Here is a 19983-nt window from a genome sequence, read left to right on the forward strand (position 1 = left end):
CTTTTGACTCTAGGGACTGTGCTGCTTAGCTTCTGTTTCTTCTGGGCATCTGCCATGTAGACATACTAAGCACTGGGGTGGATAGAAGCAAATCGGGTTGGACACAGTCCCTGACCCATGTGGGGCCCACAGTCTCAATCCCCATTTTACAGATGAGGTAACTGAGGCCCAGAGAAGTGAAGTAACTTGCTTAAGATCACACAGCAGGCGAGTGGCAGAACTGGGATTAGAACCCATGACCTAGGAAATGAGGATGTCTGGTCATGCTCCCACTTCATCACGTAGAACATTTTGACACCTGATAATATGACATTAAACTAAAGTCAGATCTGACTAGAACACCTCTTCACCCTTTGTTATTGAGTGTTCCTCCCCTGTAATAGGTTTGTAAACCTCATTTTCATTGTTCTTTTCATCACTGAGAGTACTCAAGTAATGTGTCTCCTCCCCCAACCTCCATGTCTCATGACAACCTCTAATTCTGGATGTTCAGGAAAACACAACCTAAAACAGCTGTTTTAAAAAACACAAAAGTATCCAGCTAGTGGAATTCCTAACTAATCCAGTGGTACATTCCTCGTAACAAAGTTTTCCCTTCTGCACAGGAAACCGTTGTTTGGATTATTTCAATATAATCCCAATATGCTTGGCCTGGAGTCACTTCCTGATCCCTCAGATACTTGGGAGATTATAGAGACTATTGGCAAGGGCACTTATGGAAAAGTCTATAAGGTATCTAATAAGAAAGATGGAAGCCTGGCAGCAGTAAAAATCCTGGATCCTATCAGTGTAAGTAGTAATAGCAATAAAAGTAAGAATAAAAAAAAAACCTGTAATGATTTGCATTTACAACCTTTGTGCTCAATTCACTTATTCTCATAACTCTTGCATAGGTGTATATTTTCATAAAACTTAGGTCTTATAGCATTTGAGTGGTGGAATCATGAATTAATCCTCTAGCTCTCACTTTCTACCCATATGACTCTAAAGTAAGACTTAATAACTTTGTTTTGTTAATATTTTTGTCCTGCTCCAGGCTATTGGAAAATGCTAAATTTGAAATATGACTTTTTTTTAAGCCAAGTTTTGTAACCTTTATAAAGTTTGTATTCATTGCATAGGTTAATGCTGTTAACAAATGGGCCTGGTTCAGTTTGAATGCAAATGTCACCTATGTTGAGCAGGTTGATTTTTTTTAAATTTTGATGATGTAAATGTTGAAAATTAATTACTAAGTATTTTTCTTGCTAAAATGTACTGAGGGATTAATGCTGCATCCTTTATGCATGAGGAGTCGGCATCCTTTTGAACAAAACAGGTGACTCTTTTGATGACAGGTGTTTGAATTTTAGAGGGAAAAAACCTATAAAAAGTGGTAACATTAATGTAAGATTTTAATCAGGTTTTGAGATTTGAAAGTGTTTTTAAGACACTGCAACAGTGACGACATTAAAAAAAAAAGAAAACTTGCTTCAGTATATCTTTCTTTCTGATTGTCAGTGCATTTGTCGTGGTATAAGGACTTAATTCAGCATGCATTTTTTTCCTCTATTTAGGATATGGATGAGGAAATTGAAGCAGAATACAACATTTTGCAGTTTCTTCCTAATCATCCAAATGTCGTAAAGTTTTATGGGATGTTTTACAAAGCAGACCAATATGTGGGAGGACAGCTGTGGCTTGTTCTAGAGGTAAGAAACATGTTAATGTTAATTCAATGCAAAAAAGACATATAGGGTCTGATACCGATGAAGTAGCCCTAGTTGCCTTGGGGGTACCCCACAGTCCTGAATGGCACAAGCACCTTTGTCAGATTGTGCTTTTTTAGATCTTTATAATTTTTCTTTTGGCTATTTTTTGATAATTCTCCCTCTGTGCATGTTCCGGAGGAAGGTTGGGAGGAACCCGCACTCTGAGGAATTCCTGAAAGGCAAAGCAGTGTTTTGATTCCCAATTTTGCCAGATTGTTATGAACCTAAGGGAAAATAGCTTATGAAAATAAAGTTTAAAAAAAAAACTAAATTTAAAGGCTTGCTATTAAGCCCTGCCAATCATTTTCAGAACTCAACTGGTTTGTCCTGCAAAATTTCCATTGGTTCTGCGCCTATTTACCACTGTTGTCTCCTTGTCTTTTCCTTCCGCACATTCTATGCCCCCTTTCTACTGTTTCCAATGCCCCAAATTTCCAGGTCTTCCAATTGTGAGAAGTAAAATACCAGTAATCATAGAAGTTTCTAGTATCATATCGGTCCTGGAGAGGGGACTGACCAGATGAAAACTGAACAGTCCAGAGTAAAACCATATCAATCAATCGTATTTATTGAGCACTTACTATGTGCAGAGCACTGTACTAAATATACACTTGGGAGAGTATATGTGACTGGTGTCCCCTCCAGCTTCTAGGACCATAGGGGACTTTGGGACACTTCTTATTCTTCCCCATTCCCCATACTACATGTAGTTATACCAGTCATACAAAACTCGGTCTTGATTTTAACAGATTCCACAAGGCAGATTCAGTGCTGAGGTAACAGTATTGCATTTTGATCACCGTGATTTTCCCTTGTGGAACAGTTAAGCATGTTGTGGGCACGGAATGTGACCACCAACTCTGTTACATTGTATTCTCCCAAGCGCTTAATATAGTGCTCTTGAACAAAGTAAAGCACTCAGTAAATTTGATTGGATTGGCAGGGAGAATGAAGACAACTTCAAGAAAAGCAAGGGCCTTTCCTTTACTCTCAAAGGCACATGCAATGGCAGCACTGAAATTTTTTAAAAGGAAAAATGGCCAAGTAGGGCCATAGGAGGGGAGAAATGCTTTGCCTGTGTAAGGATGCTGAACTAATGGTGTGGGTGAAAATGCATTTACACATGTTCTAATTTTACCTCTTCCCTCCTTTTGATGTATGGCAGACCATTAATGGGAAGTGCTGTGACTTTTTTTTCTTTGTGGATCAGACTCTACCGTTGGCAGAGCCTGCCATGGAGTCTGGGCATAGAGATATTGGCTGCTGTCGGGTTTATATTGCCTGCCAGAAGGAACATTGATGAAGTGAGGGTTTGAAATGACTGTAATTTGTTGCCCCCCAGTTATCAAGTGCATCAATCTTGCCTTTTCCAGTCTTTCCTTCCCACAAAGGCAAAGTTTTTGTTTTTTAAGACAGTGCTCACCACTGAGGGAAAATACTTCAGTAAATCAATATCAGAGTCTGTAAGTTTGCCTTTTTTTTCTTAACCACAAAATAGTGCCGTGACATTTCAGATTTCATTTGTAGTTACATTTAATGTCCGCTTTTGGTTATATGCTGACATGGATAAATAATCAACCAGAATGATATGAACTCAAGTGAGAACTAGATCATCCTGTACAATTGGAAATGGAGTCTAATTGAGTCAAGCTAGGATTTGTAGGTCTGGTACAGAGTGTTTTTGTAAGCTCTAAATTAAAGTATCCTTGAGTAATCAAATGGCTTGCTTTTCTTTATATTTGTTTTTGTCCTCCCTCCTCCTCTTCTTCCCTTTATTTTTGCAGTTGTGTAATGGGGGTTCTGTCACCGAGCTCGTCAAAGACCTGTTGAGGGGTGGCCAGCGATTGGAAGAGTCTGTCATCTCCTACATCTTGTATGGCGCTCTCCTGGTAAGGTTGTTCCTCCCCCTGTGCCATGATAACAGAGGGTGCAGTTAAACCAACTCATATACTCTCCACTCTCCTAATGGTTATAATAATGCTGGCTATTACAGTGGCAGAGGGTGTACCTAACTTGTGATCCTTTAGACAGATGTTTCCATAGTGCAAATGCAAATTGTCGTCATTAAGCTTCTTAATAACAGTGTGAGTTTTAATAATTAGGATGTAAACTCTTTTTCCTTGTTGATTGTTTGACATGCAGGGCCTTCAGCATTTGCACAGCAACCAAATCATCCATCGTGATGTCAAGGGGAATAACATTCTTCTGACAACAGAAGGAGGAGTTAAGCTCGTTGACTTTGGTAATGACTGCTTGCCATTTGTTTTGTTGATGTGTGCAGTATAGCCAAAGGCGACAATTTATGTTGTCCCAGAAGATCCAGGCGTTTCTCGGATGTCTTAGGCTCTGTGGCTTTTCCAGGGAGAAGTATATGTTACCCAGGAGACGGTTGAGCAGATGGAGCACCCTAGGAAATGCTGTAAGATAATCCATTCTGGGTTTTAAAAATTCCTATTAAGAATAAGAATAGAAATGTTCGAAGGATACATTTTGTTGATAAACTCTTCGGTATTCTGGTAAAATATGTTTCTTAGAGCAATTGCCTTTAATTTAAATTTTGACATTTCTTCTCTTGCATATTAAAGGAAGCAGTTTGGTCTCTAAATGACTTTCACTAGCCTTAGGCACATTTGCTCCCAGTGAGCAGAAGGAGAAGTGGTCCTGTGGGTCCAAAAACTAACAGATCCATTTCATTTGTGATTATAGTCGTTAAATATGTGGTTGGTTGAACTAGAACCATTGATTTGAGTTGGAAATAGTGAGCGGTAGTGCTTTGTGCTTTCAGAAAGCTATTAAGTATCTCCTGCGACCCTTACGTTGATATCTGTATCTAACAATCCATTCTGTATTGTTTTAGTTATCTCCAGGCATATAGTGGAGATAAAAGTACTAATTCATCTCACAGCATAATTGAGGAGAGTAGTGGATAAAAATCATGGTGAAATACTTCAATCAAGGAATGGCATTTATTGAGCGCAAGGATTAAATAGATGAAATATATTAAACCTCCGTTCCCAGGGCACTTCAAAAAGCGAAAGAAGGAAGGAAGGTTGACCAGGATGGGGATCCTAGAGCTACAAAAGCCCAGTTATGCATGGCTGAATTTATTTCCTATACAGAATAATGTCCTGTTCTAATTTTAGAATTGGAAATCATGTTAAAGGAAATTTGATTAGAGTTTAAAAACCTCAAACTAAGATTTAAACCAGAATGCCCAAAATTGATCACCAAGCCCTGTTTCTCTGGCCTCCATTCCTGCAAAGTTAATCAGGTGCACTTGGGTCTGTGTCCCTTAAGTGCTAGACAGTCACCCCTCCCTTAGCCCCACAACCCTTATGTTAGTATCCTTACATTTTCATTTCCTCTATCTGTAATTTATATTAGTATCTGTTGCCCTCCCCACCCCCCACTAGACTGTAAGCTCCTGGTGGGCAGCAATTTGGTCCACCAACTCTACTGTATTTTCCAAGCATTTGATAGTGCTTTGCAGAGTAAGTGCTCAATAAGTGCCATTGATTGTGTGATAAAAATACTTCTGACCATGTAGAGCCTGCTTTTAAGAGCTGGAGGAAGACACTACCTCACTCTGTCAGAGCATTGGAAGGAGAGAGTGACTTTTTTTGAGGGTTTTTTTCCCGCCTGTACCCCTCCATCCCCCAAGACAACTTTGAGTTATTGGATCCCCCAGAGCAGACCCTTACTGTTGTAAAAATGGAGTGAGTCTTTCCTTTTGCTTCATGGAGGGTGAAGTTTTTCCTCATCCCTTCCCTGCTATTTCTTGTGAGGTCTGACTGAAGAATTTGAGAGCATCCTCCTCTTAACCCAGAGACTGGCTGTATTCCAGTCATGCAACAAAAGTATGCCAGAATTGACATGACTTGGCCTCATTCTCAGTCAGAAGGCTTTACCTCCAGTTTTTTCATTTCCATTAAACCCCTTTTTAAATTATTTTTGTTGGAAGCTGTTAACTGCATACCTCAAACTTGAGCAGGACTTTTGTAAAATAGCCTCGGGTTATTTTGTTTGCATTTTGATAAGCCCTTTTGTCATTTTTTTTAGAGAGAACCCATTTGGGTTCTGTTTGGATATAGTAATTCAGTTGTTAATAATTTTAGGTTCACCTTCAGATCTCAGATCTTCAGTTTGTGGGACTGCCAACAAACATGCATTTGTGGTATGTCTACTATTTTAGCTGTAGGTTGGATAGATTCTTTTTTGCTAGTGTAGTAAATCCATATGTTGCTGTATGCTTCTGCTGATGTGGGTAACAGGTAGAGAGAAGGAGCTGGAGCCCAAGATGCTTAAATCATGAATGAAATCATTGAAAATTCCCCAGTCTTCAACAACAATCTTAAATTCAAAACTAAAATGTTTTGGTCAGTCTGTCCAATCATTTGGCCAATAAAGCTTCCTTGTCTGTTGCCCAGTTATCTGAGCCAATTCGACCCCATCTAGATTCATAGACTGTGAGCCCCTCGATGGACTGGGTCCATGTCTAATTCCTACCTGAATACACTTTCCCAGTGCTTAGCACTGTGCTCTGCACACAGTAAGCACATAATAAGTACTGTCTTTACTATTCCTTAATGTTTCTGTCTCTGAGGTAGAAATTTACGCTTAGAGGTAGAAGTCATATATGTGCAAATGAAAATTGTGAGTCTCTCTTCCAAGAGCTCTGTCTGATTCTTTCCTGTGATTTTTGCAGGAGTAGTCATCGGGAAAATCCCCTTACCTGGTGACTTAACTAGAGCTGGGAATGACTTGAGGGACAATTCTGTTATTTGCAATTTACAGACTTCTCTCAATTATAGGAGTTTCAGCCCAACTCACGAGTACTCGGCTGCGGAGAAACACGTCAGTTGGCACGCCGTTTTGGATGGCACCCGAGGTAAGCACAGTTTCTATGCCACTGGCATATCTGCAGAGGCATGTGTGTATTTGGAGGGAATCTTTCGAAGGTAACAAACCTAATGTGAATGACTGAACGTGTTTGTGTGTGTGTGTGAGAGAGACAGAGACACAGAACACGAACTAAAACGAAAACGAACTCTGGGGAACCACACAGATCTAGACTAGCCTGGGAAGCCAGTTTTTGAACATCGGCATCAGTACAATGACCTACTCAACTTTGTCAGCCTTTCTTCACCGCACTAATCTTACTACCACCCTACTTAACCTCAGAGCAATTTCCAAAGGTATGGGTGGCCAGCCTTGGAGTAAGATGGAGAGAACAGGACTGTCGGCACTCCTGGGTGACAACTGTCACTGAGTGAACCCCCAGGCCAGTTGAGTAATGCATGAGGTCACAGTCCCCTGACAGAATTTCCCTGGCTACATGACTCCAGCCTTTCTGAATTAGGGGGCGGAGGGGAAGCAAATCTTCCAATTATCTGTCTTTGAGCCACATACTATTAGCACAATTAAAACACTAGGGGTGGAAGCATGGCATAGTGGAAAGAACACACGCCCAGGAGTCAGAGGACCTGGGTTCTAATACTTGCTCTGCCTCTCGTGTGCTGTGTGACCTTGGGCAAGTCGCTTCATTTCTCTGTGCTAAAATTACCTAATCTGCAACATGGGGATTAAGACTGTAAACCCCATCTGGGACATGGACTGTATCTAATCTGATTATCTTGTATCTACCCCTATGCTTTGAACAGTACCTGTCACATAGTAAGCACTTAACAAATACCATAAAAAAGTGGAGGAATATTAAGGTAGAGAAGAGTCTGTTAGATTTGGCCAGAAGGAGATCATTAGTGAACCTGGGGAGAAGAGCGGTCTGAGTGGCATATGGTTCTCCCAGACTGTAGAAGTCAAGAAGGGAGTTGAAGTTGAGAAAGTAGAGGCAGCAGATATGTACAATGCATGTGAAAAGTTTGGGCAGAAATGTGAGAGAAGAAATCGAGCTGTCCAGTGGGGTCCCGAGAAGCGGGGTTTTTGTGTGTTTGGTTTTTTTCTTTAGGAAAAAGGAGGTGTGGAAATGTTTGAGGGTAGATATCTTGAAAGTGAATGGTTCAAGAAGGCATTCATGGAGGGAAGAGTCGAGGCAGCGCTTAGTGTACTAAGTGCTTAGTACAGTGCTGTGCACACAGCGCTCAATAAATACGACTGAATGAATGAATGCAGGTGTTTCTACAAAGCAAGAAGGGATGGGATCAGATACACAGATTTTTGGAAGCAGGTGGGTGATCTTTTGAGCGATGTTGTGAAGGATGAGAGTGGATGTGGTGATGGGAGGGAGTTAGGAAGATGGGTTATTTTGGTTTTGAGTGGCTGCAAGGCTGTAGCTTCCACGCCCCAGACCTGAGAGGCTGCAGGGTCCAGGCCCTGGATATGAGATACTGAAGCTTTCAGGCCTTGGGACCCTAGAGGCTGTAGCATCCAGGCCCCAGACCTGAGGGAAAGCAGCCTCCCAACCGCCAAACCTGCTCTCTTCCCCCTTCAAAACCCTATGGAGAGCTCACCTCCAGGAGGCCTTCCCAGATTGAGCCCCCCCTTTTCCTCTGCTCCTCCTCCCCTCCCCATCGCCCCTATTCCCTCCCTCTGCTCTATGCCCTTCCCCACCCCACAACACTTGTGTATATTTGTACATATTTACTATTCTATTTATTTTCTTAAAGATGTGTAGATATCTATAATTCTGTATATCTATTTTGATGCTGTTGATGCCTGTCTACTTGTTTTGTTGTCTGTCTCCCCCTTGTAGACTGAGAGCCCATTGTTGGGTAGGGATTGTCTCTGTTGCCGAATTGTACTTTCCAAGGGCTTAGTACAGTGCCCTACACAGTAAGTGCTCAATAAATACAAATGAATGAATGAATAGACCATCTAAAGACTGTGAGATTCAGCCTTATGTGCCTCTTGCAGCAGGGGAAGGTTGACAATCACTCGCAGAGAGGTTGTGCTCTTCCTCGGTGAGCTTCAAATTTCAGCCAAATAACTACAGTTTTTATTTGGGGAATCATTTTTATCTAATCTTGAGCTTTGTTCCGTGGAACTGGTTCAGATCTCAGCAGGGACAGGTCAGGCCTTTATCCTGCTGAGTTGGATAAATAGAGTACTAGGCAGTCTACTGTGTGGGAGTCCTTTTGGATTTGACTTTATAAAAGACTGTAAAAAGTAAAACTGCCTGGCTGCGCTGTGCCGACACTAACAATTACATCAAGCTTTCTACAAGGGCAGAGATCTGCTCTGTGGTTCTTGATGAAATTCCTGAAATCTAGCTAAAAACATTGGGGACAAATAAAGAGTCATCTCATTCCCACAGCATGCTTATCTTCCTAATGTAGAATTTACTTAGCTGACACAGTCATGAGTGCCTTCCCTGTTGTTTTCCTTGCTTTGTATATCAATAAAAAAAATTGAAAATAGTGTTTTAGTTATTTTAGGATATTGAATAGATAACGGTTCCAATTATCAGTATTTTGATGTGATGGGCCGTAGAAATGTATTTAAATCTTTGGTAGGAAACTCTATGGATACACTACCAGAACGATTGCAGATGGAGGTGAGGTGTTCTGGGGGAGATGTGTCCATGGAGTCGCTTTGGGTCAGAAGCAACTCGACAGCATAAGACAAGAAAACACAGGGTGGTATATTGGTCTTCTCTTTTTATATATGTAATTATATTAAAAGTAACTTTTTATGGATTGGAACACTAAACCAATAAGATAAGAACTATTACTGAATAGCCATGTTTTTAAAGTTTTAAATTAAGGGATTACCATCTGAGTAGACACTGGTTGTTTTAATTTTGATTAATTGAATTTTTTATCTTTTGAGTTTATCATTATGAGATTTTCATCTTCATTTCAAAAGCATCTGTAACTGAAAAAGGCCAATTTGAATGTGATTTCCTTCAAACTGGTTATCTAAGTAACTGTGGCCAGGGTGAAATCAGTGTTAAATAGCAGTCACAGGGTACAGTTCTTTTGGGCAGAGCAAAATGACAACGGAATTGTCTTACTGTCACATTGCAAAGCTTAGGTTGGGTAAGGTAGAGGAAATGGATATTGTACAATAACATTAATTTTAGAGTACTGAGATTTGCGGAACCACAACTGTGTCAGCAAAGCAGTTCAGTGCGATAAGAAAATTATATTCTGTAATGTATCTTGTGGTATTGTGACTTATACACTCAGTGGAAAGAATTCTCTCAGGAGAGTTAGCATTGTAAGAGTCTATTCTAGAGTCAAGGACAGTACCATTCAATTCATTCTAAAGATAGCTGTGGGTAGCTTTGGTTATATGCAATAAGTCATTTTAATTCATATATAAAGTATTAACATTAATGGTGAAGTTGAAAAAAATTTATATTGTAAGTTTACTTCGGTCACGCTGGAATTCACTCATTCATTCAATCGTATTTATTGAGCGCTTACTGTGTGCAGAGCATTGTACTAAGCTCTTGGGAAGTACAAATTGGCAACATATAGAGACGGTGCCTACCCAACAGTGGGCTCACAGTCTAGAAGAATGAAGAAGGGCTAGGAGGAGGAACTTATAAATCTATTTGTACTCATCCTTAGCACTCTTGTATATATGCATATTTACTTGCATATTTTTTTAATTTTTTCCAACAGTACTTTTTAAGCGCTTACTATGTGCCAGGCACTATACAAACTTCTGGGATAGATACAAGGTAATCAGGTTGGACACAGACACAGTCCTGCATGGGGTTCACAGTCTAAATGGGAGGGAGGAGTATTTAATCCCCATTTTGCAGATGAGGTAACTGAGTCACAGAGAATTTGTTACTTGCCCAAGGTCACACAGCAGGTAAGTAATGGAGCTGAGATTAGAACCCAAGGTCTTCTGACTCCTAGGCCCCATACTCCTTTCACTAGCCCATGTTGCTTCCCTTATTTTTTGATTATTTTAACGACAGCAGTTGGAAATATGGTTACATCTGTCACCCATGTTAGAGAGTAAGTTCCTTGTGGGCGGGAAACATGTCATTTCTTCATTCTGTTTTTCTCCATGTGAGTGCTTATTAAATACTAATACAATTAGTAAGAAATAAGCTTAAAAACACCTTTCCACATGCACACATGGAGCGGCTTCTAGTGATGTACAGGAAGATTAAATGATTAAAAAGGGCACCCCATGTGCAGAAAACTATTCTTTCCCACGTTTGAACCCTTGGCAGCTTGCTTTATACTCAGAGTCCTCTTTAGCAGTGTCTCTCGGCAGTTACAACCCATCTGATGACAGCCATCATTTGGAGCCAAATTTCAAACCTCTCATGGTGTCAGAATTCCACTCAGATGGTTGAGTTTTCCATGTGCGGAAAGCTCTTAGATACTACAAACTTACAGTGTACCGAATGGGTCGATGACCATTCAACACCTTGGAATTGAGACAGCCATTACTGTAGCAAATGATAGACGCTCTTGTTGCGGAACCCAATCTGGAGCAGTTTTCCTTTGTCATCAATAACATTAATTAAGCATCTACTCTATATTGAGCCCCCTTGAGAGCATACCAGAAAAATAAAATATTTGGTGCCGGGCCTCAGAAACTTGTAACGGAGGAAACAAGCGTATTTAAGCTATATAATATAGGGGGAAGAGTAAGAGGACTGAGGCAAATGATTAGAAAAGGCAAGTGAGGGGGGAAAAAAAAATAAATGTCCTTGTTGCTAAGGTGACTGATGAAATGGCATGCCCAGAAAATGGGAATGCCTGTTGTATGGAGTTATGAAGAGAACTTGAAGGCATTGAGGGATGTGATGTGGATAATTTGAGGGGAGTGAGGGATCCATGCAGGAATAAAGGCATGGGACAAAAAGCAAGTGCCAGTTGGGAGGTTATCATCATCAATCGTATTTATTGAGCGCTTACTGTGTGCAGAGCACTGTACTAAGCACTTGGGAAGTACAAATTGGCAACATATAGAGACAGTCCCTACCCAACAGTGGGCTCACAGTCTGAAAGGTTATCTTAGGAGATCCAAAGAGCATGGGGTGAAGTAGAAAAGAGAGCAGATCTATAAGGAGGAGACACCTGGTCCCAGCTCCCAAAGTCATTCCTCTCACGCTGTTCTGTAGTGCTCAGTTTGTTCCCAAACTGGATGGAGTGACTGACGATTTGTCCTTCGGCACCCTGCTGACGTAGCTGGTTGAAAGCTGGTTCAGGGTTTGAGGTGGCCATTTCTTTCCTCTCCTCCCACCCAACTAATTTTCAACACTCTCTGTTTTCTATCTGGCCTAGTAGTTTGAGAAGCAGCGTGGCTCAGTGGAAAGAGTACGGGCTCTGGAGTCAGAGGTCATGGGTTCAAATCCCGGATCCGCCACTTAGCTGTGTGACTTGGGGCAAGTCACTTATCTTCTCTGGGCCTCAGTTCCCTCATCTGGAAAATGGGGATTAAGACTGTGAGCCCCCCGTGGGACAACCTGATCACCTTGTAACCTTTTGTAACCTTTTAACCGCCCCAGCGCTTAGAACAGTGCTTTGCACATAGTAAGCGCTTAATAAATGCCATTATTATTATTATTATTAGTTTAGGCCCTTTTGGCATCTCTTTGTTGGCTCTCAGGCTTGGAGCATTTTTTTTTGTCATTGTTCTTCCTGAGACTCACCCCTATCCCCAGCCCGGTCTTTCAGCCCTATTTCTCAGCTACAAGCTGCTTGCTCTTCACATATCCCTTACTTCCTCTTGCCTCTTTGTCTGCTGCCGTCAGCCAGTTCTGCCTGTGTTGTCCTGAGCTTGGAGTGTAAGATTCTGAAAATAGTACCTTTTAAAAACCTGTAGAAGGAGATGTGTGGGCAGTCAATTTAATTTTAAAATTTCTCCAACATGTGTTTAGCATACAGTTTTCAGTGGAGCTGATGAAAACAGTCAGAGGTCTGACTCTGTACTCAAACAAGTTTGAAGAAAACAATTGGCTTCTCTTTAGAAAAATATTTTACTTCCATCTGTCCTTTTTAGTGAAGAGCTAAATAATCTGAGCAGAGGAACAACACATCTGCTGTAGTATAGCCAAAGTCTGCTCTTCTACAATCTTCCTTGGGTAGGAATCCTCAGGAATAGGCTGATTTCTCTGTTAAGAGATGATAAGCTGATAAATTCAAAGTATGTGCTCAATAAATATCCAGAGACAGAGCTGGAGAGCAGCAAATGTAAACTAAGAACAGGAAAAAATAGGAGGATTTTCAAAAGAGCTTCCCTTCTCCGGTCTCTGCCTCCATAACTAGAAGTTCTTCCTCCTTGGTCCCTACTCCCCTCCCTCATCCCTCAAGCTACGTGTCAGACTTGGTGTGAAAAATGGTTGAGGAATTTACCTTTTTATGGAAAATTTCCTATCCCTCCCTTCTCCTCACCCAGGTCCCTAATACTATTAGCCTTGATAACTAGCTACATCCCAGCAAAAACTACATTCACCAGCATCCATCAGAACATCGGCAATTATGTCACCCCAGGCTAAATGACATTCTAAATAATTTTTGGCATTGTAGGAGCTGAGACTGAAATCCCTTTGTTTCTGTAACTGTAGTGTCAAAAAGACTGTTTCTCATGTGAAGAGTCTAATTGGGACCATGAGGTTAACAGCTGAAATGTTTCTAGCAATTTAAAAATTTTCTTGAAAAATATTTATTCACAGTAGAAATTCCAATTATAAACTCGAGATTTAAATTGCTTACACATGATCTGCACATACATGATCTGTGGACTGCTGCGTGCCTTCAGGGCTGACTTCAGACATTTGGCTGTTCTGAGCCAAGAAATAATCTACCACTCACGCCTGTTTGAACCCCCCAAACTGGAGTGTTTCTTTATGGAACCATTCATTTAAAATGGTGAAAGTAGAGTTATAAAAAAAATGCAAGGACTAGAGTTAATTGAAAGCAACATGACAAAAACTGTTGAAATCTTCTAATGTTAAGACTCCATTTAGTCAGCCTTTATGGGCCAAATCTGCCTTCACAATTCAGTGAGGTGGGAGGTTTTCCTGCTGGCTCTCAAAGAAGGCTACAAGCATCCAGGAAAGACCATAGTAAAGCACACTGGTCATCTACACAGGGTGGGATTTGGGATCTGGGGCCCCTCACAGTCTGAAGTGGGAGGGGGAACTGGTATTTAGCCCCCAATTTACTTATGAGGAAATTGAGGCAGCGGAGAGTTAGATGATTTGCCCAAGGACACACAGGAGGAGAGTGACAGTCAGGTTTAGAAGCCGGGTCCTCAAATTCTCAGGCGTATGCTCTTTCTACTAGGCAACACTGCTTCCACATGATCCCCGCTCACAACTGTTTCTTACTCCTAAGTATGGACCTTCTATCCTTTCCAGAGGTTTGCATAGCTCCTAGATCAAGGATGATTATTATTATTATTTATTGAGCACTTTAGTGGATGCAGAGCACTGTATGTATTGTGTGTAGAGTGCTTGAGAGGACAGTATGGGGTAAAAGTTTAATGGGGGAGACCCACAAAATAAACTGCAGATAAGAAGAGAGTGGAAGATGGAAAAGTAAGTTCCAAAACAGAGGGTAGAGAAGCAGCATGGTCTAGTGGATAGAGCGTGGGCCTAGAAATAAAAAAGACCTGGTTTCTAATCGTGGCTCTGCCACTTGGCACTGGGTGACTTTGGGCAAGTGATTTAAATTCTTTGTGCCTCAATTATCTCATCTGTAAAATGAGGATTAACAGTGAGCTTCATTTGGGACAGGGACTGTGTCCAACATGATTGCTTGTTATCCACCCGAGTACTTAGTATACTAAGTGCCTGACACATAGTAAGTACTTAAATGCACAGTTATTAGTATTATGTGTGTGTACATGTGCATGCATCCGCACATGTGTACTAGCTCTTTTGTATTTGCAGGGATTGGTTAGAAAAATCCCTGAGCGTGTGTTAAAACCATGAATACAATCTGAGACTAATGGCAGCTGTATTAGAAAGTTTATCTTAAAATCTGTCACCATCCGAGCATCCCACAGAGGGGAAGAGCAGAGAGGTGGCCGGCCAGCACCTGAAGAGGTGGACTGTGGCTACTGACAAACAATGAGAAGACAGAAAACATCAGGACTAGGGCCTTCCACAGTGGTGGTGACCGTGAGATTGGGTACGATTGACCATGGAGAGGTGAAATGGTGACCAAAGAAATCCACGAATGCCGAGGGACTGTCGTACAAAATTGCAGTAAATGTTTGTGAGCCCGTAAGTCCTGAGTGGGTAATTCACATGAGGTGAAGGAAAACTAACTATGGATTGGCACCCTGGAGGAGGCTGGATATTCAGCTGGATTTTTCTCCTGGTTTCCTCATACCTTGCACAAGGATGCTGCAGAGTGGAAAATGGAGCTGAAAGATCCTCGGTGTGAAAGAGATGTACCAATTGCTAGGCATCTAGGAGCAAGCCATCCTTTTACCGCTACCACAGTATAACCCAAAGTTCAGGGTGTTTTAGTCACCTTGTTGAGTCATGCATCAGGACTCAGTATAGAGTAGGGGCTGGCCGAAGGGGAAGAGAGTCACATCAACCCATCCTTTGGAGGTGAAATATCAAAGCCTATCTGGCATGCATGTAAGAGAGAGCACAGGCATAAGGCTTTATATCCCAAATGAAAGGAGCAAGTTCTCAATAAAGCACCAGGAGTTGCATTTCCCTGCCGGGTCTCATTCCACTTAATGCTGTGCTCTTGCTCAACAAGAGAAGTGGAAACTAGAGAAGAGAACTAGAGAAACAGCATGGTTCAGTGGAAAGAGCCTGGGCTTTGGAGTCAGAAGTCATGGGTAAAAACCCCGGCTCTGCCAATTGTCAGCTGTGTAACTTTGAGCAAGTCACTTCACTTCTCTGGGCCTCAGTTACCTTATCTGTAAAATGGGTATTAAGACTGTGAGCCCCCCGTGGGACAGCTTGATCACCTTGTAACCTCCCCAGTGCTTAGAACAGTGCTTTGCACATAGTAAGCACATAATAAATGTCACCATTATCATTATTATTGCTCCAAAAACAGCTCCATGGGTCTGCATTGCATATAACTTTTCCTAAGAAGCGGAGGAGGGAAGTATATATTGTTTTCCTCAATCTTGATGGAAAAGGACCCATTAGGAAAAGAAGAGGGACAAGGACTCAAGTCCACCCTGAAAGGAGAAGCTAGCAGTAGCAGAAACAAAAGTGTCTGTGGCTGTAAATCAGTCTTCAAGTGTTTTAAAAGTAGAAAGGAGGGCGTGCCAGTCTCGATTGCCTCTTCCATTTCTAATAAGCCCGTAGAAGGGATAGGAAAGATCAAGGTACATGCAATTTCTGAAAAGTATGGCTTTTTTATAATTACCCTGCTACAAAGACAGCCAAAGGCTCTTGCCATACAGAACAATTCCCTATGTTAAGGTGATATTTGGAGGCACAAAATGAGTTGTAATTCCTCTACTGTTTGCCAGCTTGAACAGACCAAGTCCATCTGGTGTCCACTCTTTCATGTAGTCCTGAAACTAGCTTCTTATAGTGAGAGCACAGAAAAAATATATGAGATTCCAAAACTTTCCTCCTTTTCAGGCTACTGATAGTCATCAGAAAATTACAGAAGTTGAGGTACCTAGGGAGAGTAAATGCTTGCCAATGTGGTGGTGCAGGAGAGAAGCAGCATGTCCAAATGGAAAGAGCGTGTGCTTGGGAGGCAGAGGACCTGGGTTCTAATCCTGGCTCCACCATGTGCCTGCAGTATGACCTTGGGGAAGTCATTTAACTTATCTGTGCCTGAGTTTCCTCATCTGTAAAATGAGGATTAATACCTGTTCCTCCTACTCAAACTGTAAGTCCCGTGTGGGACTGGGACTGTGTCCAATCTGATTAACTTGTATCTACCGCAGGGCTTAAGAACAGTGCTTGACGCATAGCAAGTACTTAAAAAAATACCTTTTTAAAAAAGAGAGAGAGTTCAAGACGGAAAACTGAGGAGATGTTACTTAGAAGTAATAATAATAATGCAATAAAATTCAGTTAATGCTTACAATGTGCCCAGCACTGTACTAAGTGCTAGGGTGGCTACAAGTTAATCAGGTCAGGCACAATTCCACGTGGGGCTCACAGTTTTAGTAAGAGGGAGGACAGATATTGAAGTTGAACCAAATCAATCATCCAGGATAAAGAAATTTGAGACTTTGGCATGGGGGTTTCTGCATTGTGTGTTAGCGCAAATACAGGCAAGAGGCATCTGGGATTTTGAGTTGAAGTGATTCTTTCCTTGAGCATTCTTATGTCTTGTTTAACTTTTTTCTGTCCTCTTTCCTGAGTGAGAAAGCATGAGGGGAAAAAAGATCCTTTTCCAGAGACTCCTCAGTGACTTTGTTTCACTTGTCTCTCCAGCTCTTGATTATTTTTAGAAAGCAGAAAAACAGCTTAGCTGTGGTAAATAAAAGCCATAAATAAGCCGAAGTTTTACTTTGGGAATTTCTTTCCATCTCAATTTTCTCCAATCAACCATTCCAAGAGTTGCTAACTAAAAGGGGAACAGACTAAATAGAATTTTGTCGTGTCCCTTCTCCTGCCTGTCCTTTGGCAGGAAGATTAATTGGCAGGCTGGAAAATTGCTGAGGAAGTGATGAGAGGGTGGGATAAGAGAGAGGATCAGGACTGCTTGTCACATTGCTAGATGACTGAAAATAGACTAAATCTACAGGTTTATGGTGCTTTCTGCTATTTCTCCTTGTATAGTGGCCATTAAAGAGGACCACATTTGCTCCAGATTTAGAGAGGGTCTTACAGGGGTACATAAAGGGGAGAGATTTATTTGAAATGTAACTCTTGGGTGGGAAGCAAGAAGGATAGGGGTGGAGAGAGAGTTGATCTCTGTGCTTACTAGCATTCCAGGGAGGTGTTATGGCTGTGGTGTTAAGTACTATTTGCTGGCCTAGAAAAGGGAAGAATTAAATACTAAATCAATCAATCAATCGTATTTATTGAGCGCTTACTGTGTGCAGAGCACTATACAAAGCACTTGGGAAGTACAAGTTGGCAACATATAGAGACAGTCCCTACCCAACAGTGGGCTCACAGTCTAAAAGGGGGAGACAGAGAACAAAACCAAACATACTAACAAAATAAAATAAATAGAATAGATATGTACAAGTTAAATGAATAGAGTAATAAATATGTACAAACATATATACATATATACAGGTGCTGTGGGGAAGGGAAGGAGGTAAGGTGGGGGAGATGGAGAGAGGGACGAGGGGGAGAGGAAGGAAGGGGCTCAGTCTGGGAAGGCCTCCTGGAGGAGGCTAAAGCAGGAAGGTGAAAAAGTAATATAGGCAGATTTGTTTGTCAGCCGTCCCCTTCTGTGGTGTGAGCAGGTGATCAAATTGAGATCATTGGATTTGGGAATATAGAGTGGAAATAGTAGATATTTCCCTTCACCCATCTTTTAACTGCCTCTCCCAAATGAATATAAGTTCCAAGCTACTGAGTATCTCAAATGACAGCCTCTCCCTGACCCTTCCAAGACCAAGTAAAATGCTTGGCCTTCATTAGGGCATGATACCATCCTAGTTTCGGTCCACACAGCTGAAGACTACCAAATGACAAGCATTTGTGGGTCAAAGCCCTGTGAAGAAAGATGAATTATATTATGAAGAAATGCAGTTAGCTTAGAAGAGAGCATGAGAGCATATTTTACTTCATTCAATCATTTATTGAGTAATATTTTAATTGGTTCATTCAATCATATTTATTTTGAGTGTTCAAGTACATAAAGGGATTTTAGAGGTGTGATAGGAAGCAGATACTGCCCATTTTAATACCGAACAGGGAAAAAGTGAATAAGGATTTGTTGTAGTAAGGGTAATTTAGTTTAGGAAGAATTTCTCGATGCTAGTAGCATTGTTCTTTGAAGATGGAACAGACGACGGTGACACAGCATCACCGCTGTGGCCTCGTTCATTTATTTTCAGTGTTTTTCACCAGTTCTTCCTCTGCCTCCAACACCCTAACTGTGAGCATCCCTCAAGACTCAACTCTCGGTCCCCTTTTAGTCTCAGTCTACACCACTCCCTTGGGGAATCTACAAAGATGACACTCAAATCTACCTCACTACCCCTGATAGCTCTCCTTTGCCATCTCATGTCTCCTCCTGCCTTCAAGACATCTTAAGTGGATGTCCCACGGGCACCTCAAGCTCAAATATTAATCTCTTGGAGCATCATGATTCTGGAACTTTTAATTAGGAATGGATTCGCTGTAGTAATCTGGACCCTTCTTGAGTGTTCTCTGTCTGATATCAGCTAGTTTAATGCAACCATTTGGAGAGTGTTTAGATTGAATTCTCCTTTGTAGATGACAAGATACAAACTTCCTATTAAAATTCTAGGAAAAAACTTATGGAAGTTCAAATTTTAATATGTGGCTCTTTTTGTTTCATAACACTAAAATACTTTAAATAATTTTGGACCCTTTAAAAATCATTCCTGTAGCCTTAGCTTTGATTCCGTGGAAGGACAGAAAAAATGCCTGAATTTGGAAAGAAAAAATCCTTAATCAATCAATCAATCATATTTATTGAGCGCTTACTGTGTGCAGAGCACTGTACTAAGCACTTGGGAAGTACAAGTTGGCAACATATATTAACATTAATATATGTTAACATTTATTCCCAAGACAAAGCATCTTTTGCCAGCATCCGAAGTTGTAAGCCTTTATTTTGTTTTCCATTCGGTAACTTGAGTGAGGGAACACTAGCTTGGAAACCCATAGGATCTGCCTCCAAAAAACATTTAAAAAAATTACATGGCTTAAATTCTGAGTAAAATTCAGAGGGTGTACCACTGGCCAGCCACCAGCCAGTCTTTTTCCTGCATCACAGGACTCAAGGTCAACCTTGGGTTAATAGCTTTAGGTCTATTTGCCTTAAGTCTTATTAGCTAGAATTAGCCTCTCCAAATTAGTTTGCCCTGTGTACCTGAATACAATTTACACACAAGTCTTTTGTTATAATTTTTAATGGCTTAGTTGATTTTTGACTTCATTTTAGTAATCAGAAAAAATAAAAATATGACTCTTTAAATGTTTAAAAATCAGTTATCAGTATAATTCTAAAATTGAATCCACTTTGAAATGGCGAAATAAGAGGAAGAAAGCATATACTTTATAGAGGTATGAATTGGTTTTTACGAGTGTAAATATGGTAAATTAGTTTTATGACATTTGTGATTGGGCTCAACAAATGTTGACTTAATTCTGTCAAGCAAAAATATCTCAGGTGCTGTGCTTTCCGGCCTTTCCTACTGTGCTGTC

At 41.0% G+C, this 19983-nt stretch overlaps 1 protein-coding gene across 2 annotated transcripts in view; it reads left to right on the plus strand.

Moving 5' to 3' along the window:
* The first annotated feature begins 614 nt into the window (after positions 1-614).
* The window catches only part of MYO3B (myosin IIIB), a 304584-nt gene continuing 285215 nt past the window's right edge, over positions 615-19983 (plus strand). For both annotated transcript variants that reach the window (XM_038751211.1, XM_038751210.1), the window contains exons 1-5: positions 615-789; positions 1557-1691; positions 3536-3640; positions 3894-3993; positions 6563-6639. In XM_038751211.1, coding sequence (XP_038607139.1) covers positions 643-789; positions 1557-1691; positions 3536-3640; positions 3894-3993; positions 6563-6639 — 564 coding nt within the window. In that variant the 5' untranslated portion in view covers positions 615-642. The remainder of the gene's footprint in view (positions 790-1556; positions 1692-3535; positions 3641-3893; positions 3994-6562; positions 6640-19983) is intronic.

The sequence above is a fragment of the Tachyglossus aculeatus genome, chromosome 9, assembly GCF_015852505.1.
Source record: "Tachyglossus aculeatus isolate mTacAcu1 chromosome 9, mTacAcu1.pri, whole genome shotgun sequence".
Lineage (NCBI taxonomy): Eukaryota > Metazoa > Chordata > Mammalia > Monotremata > Tachyglossidae > Tachyglossus > Tachyglossus aculeatus.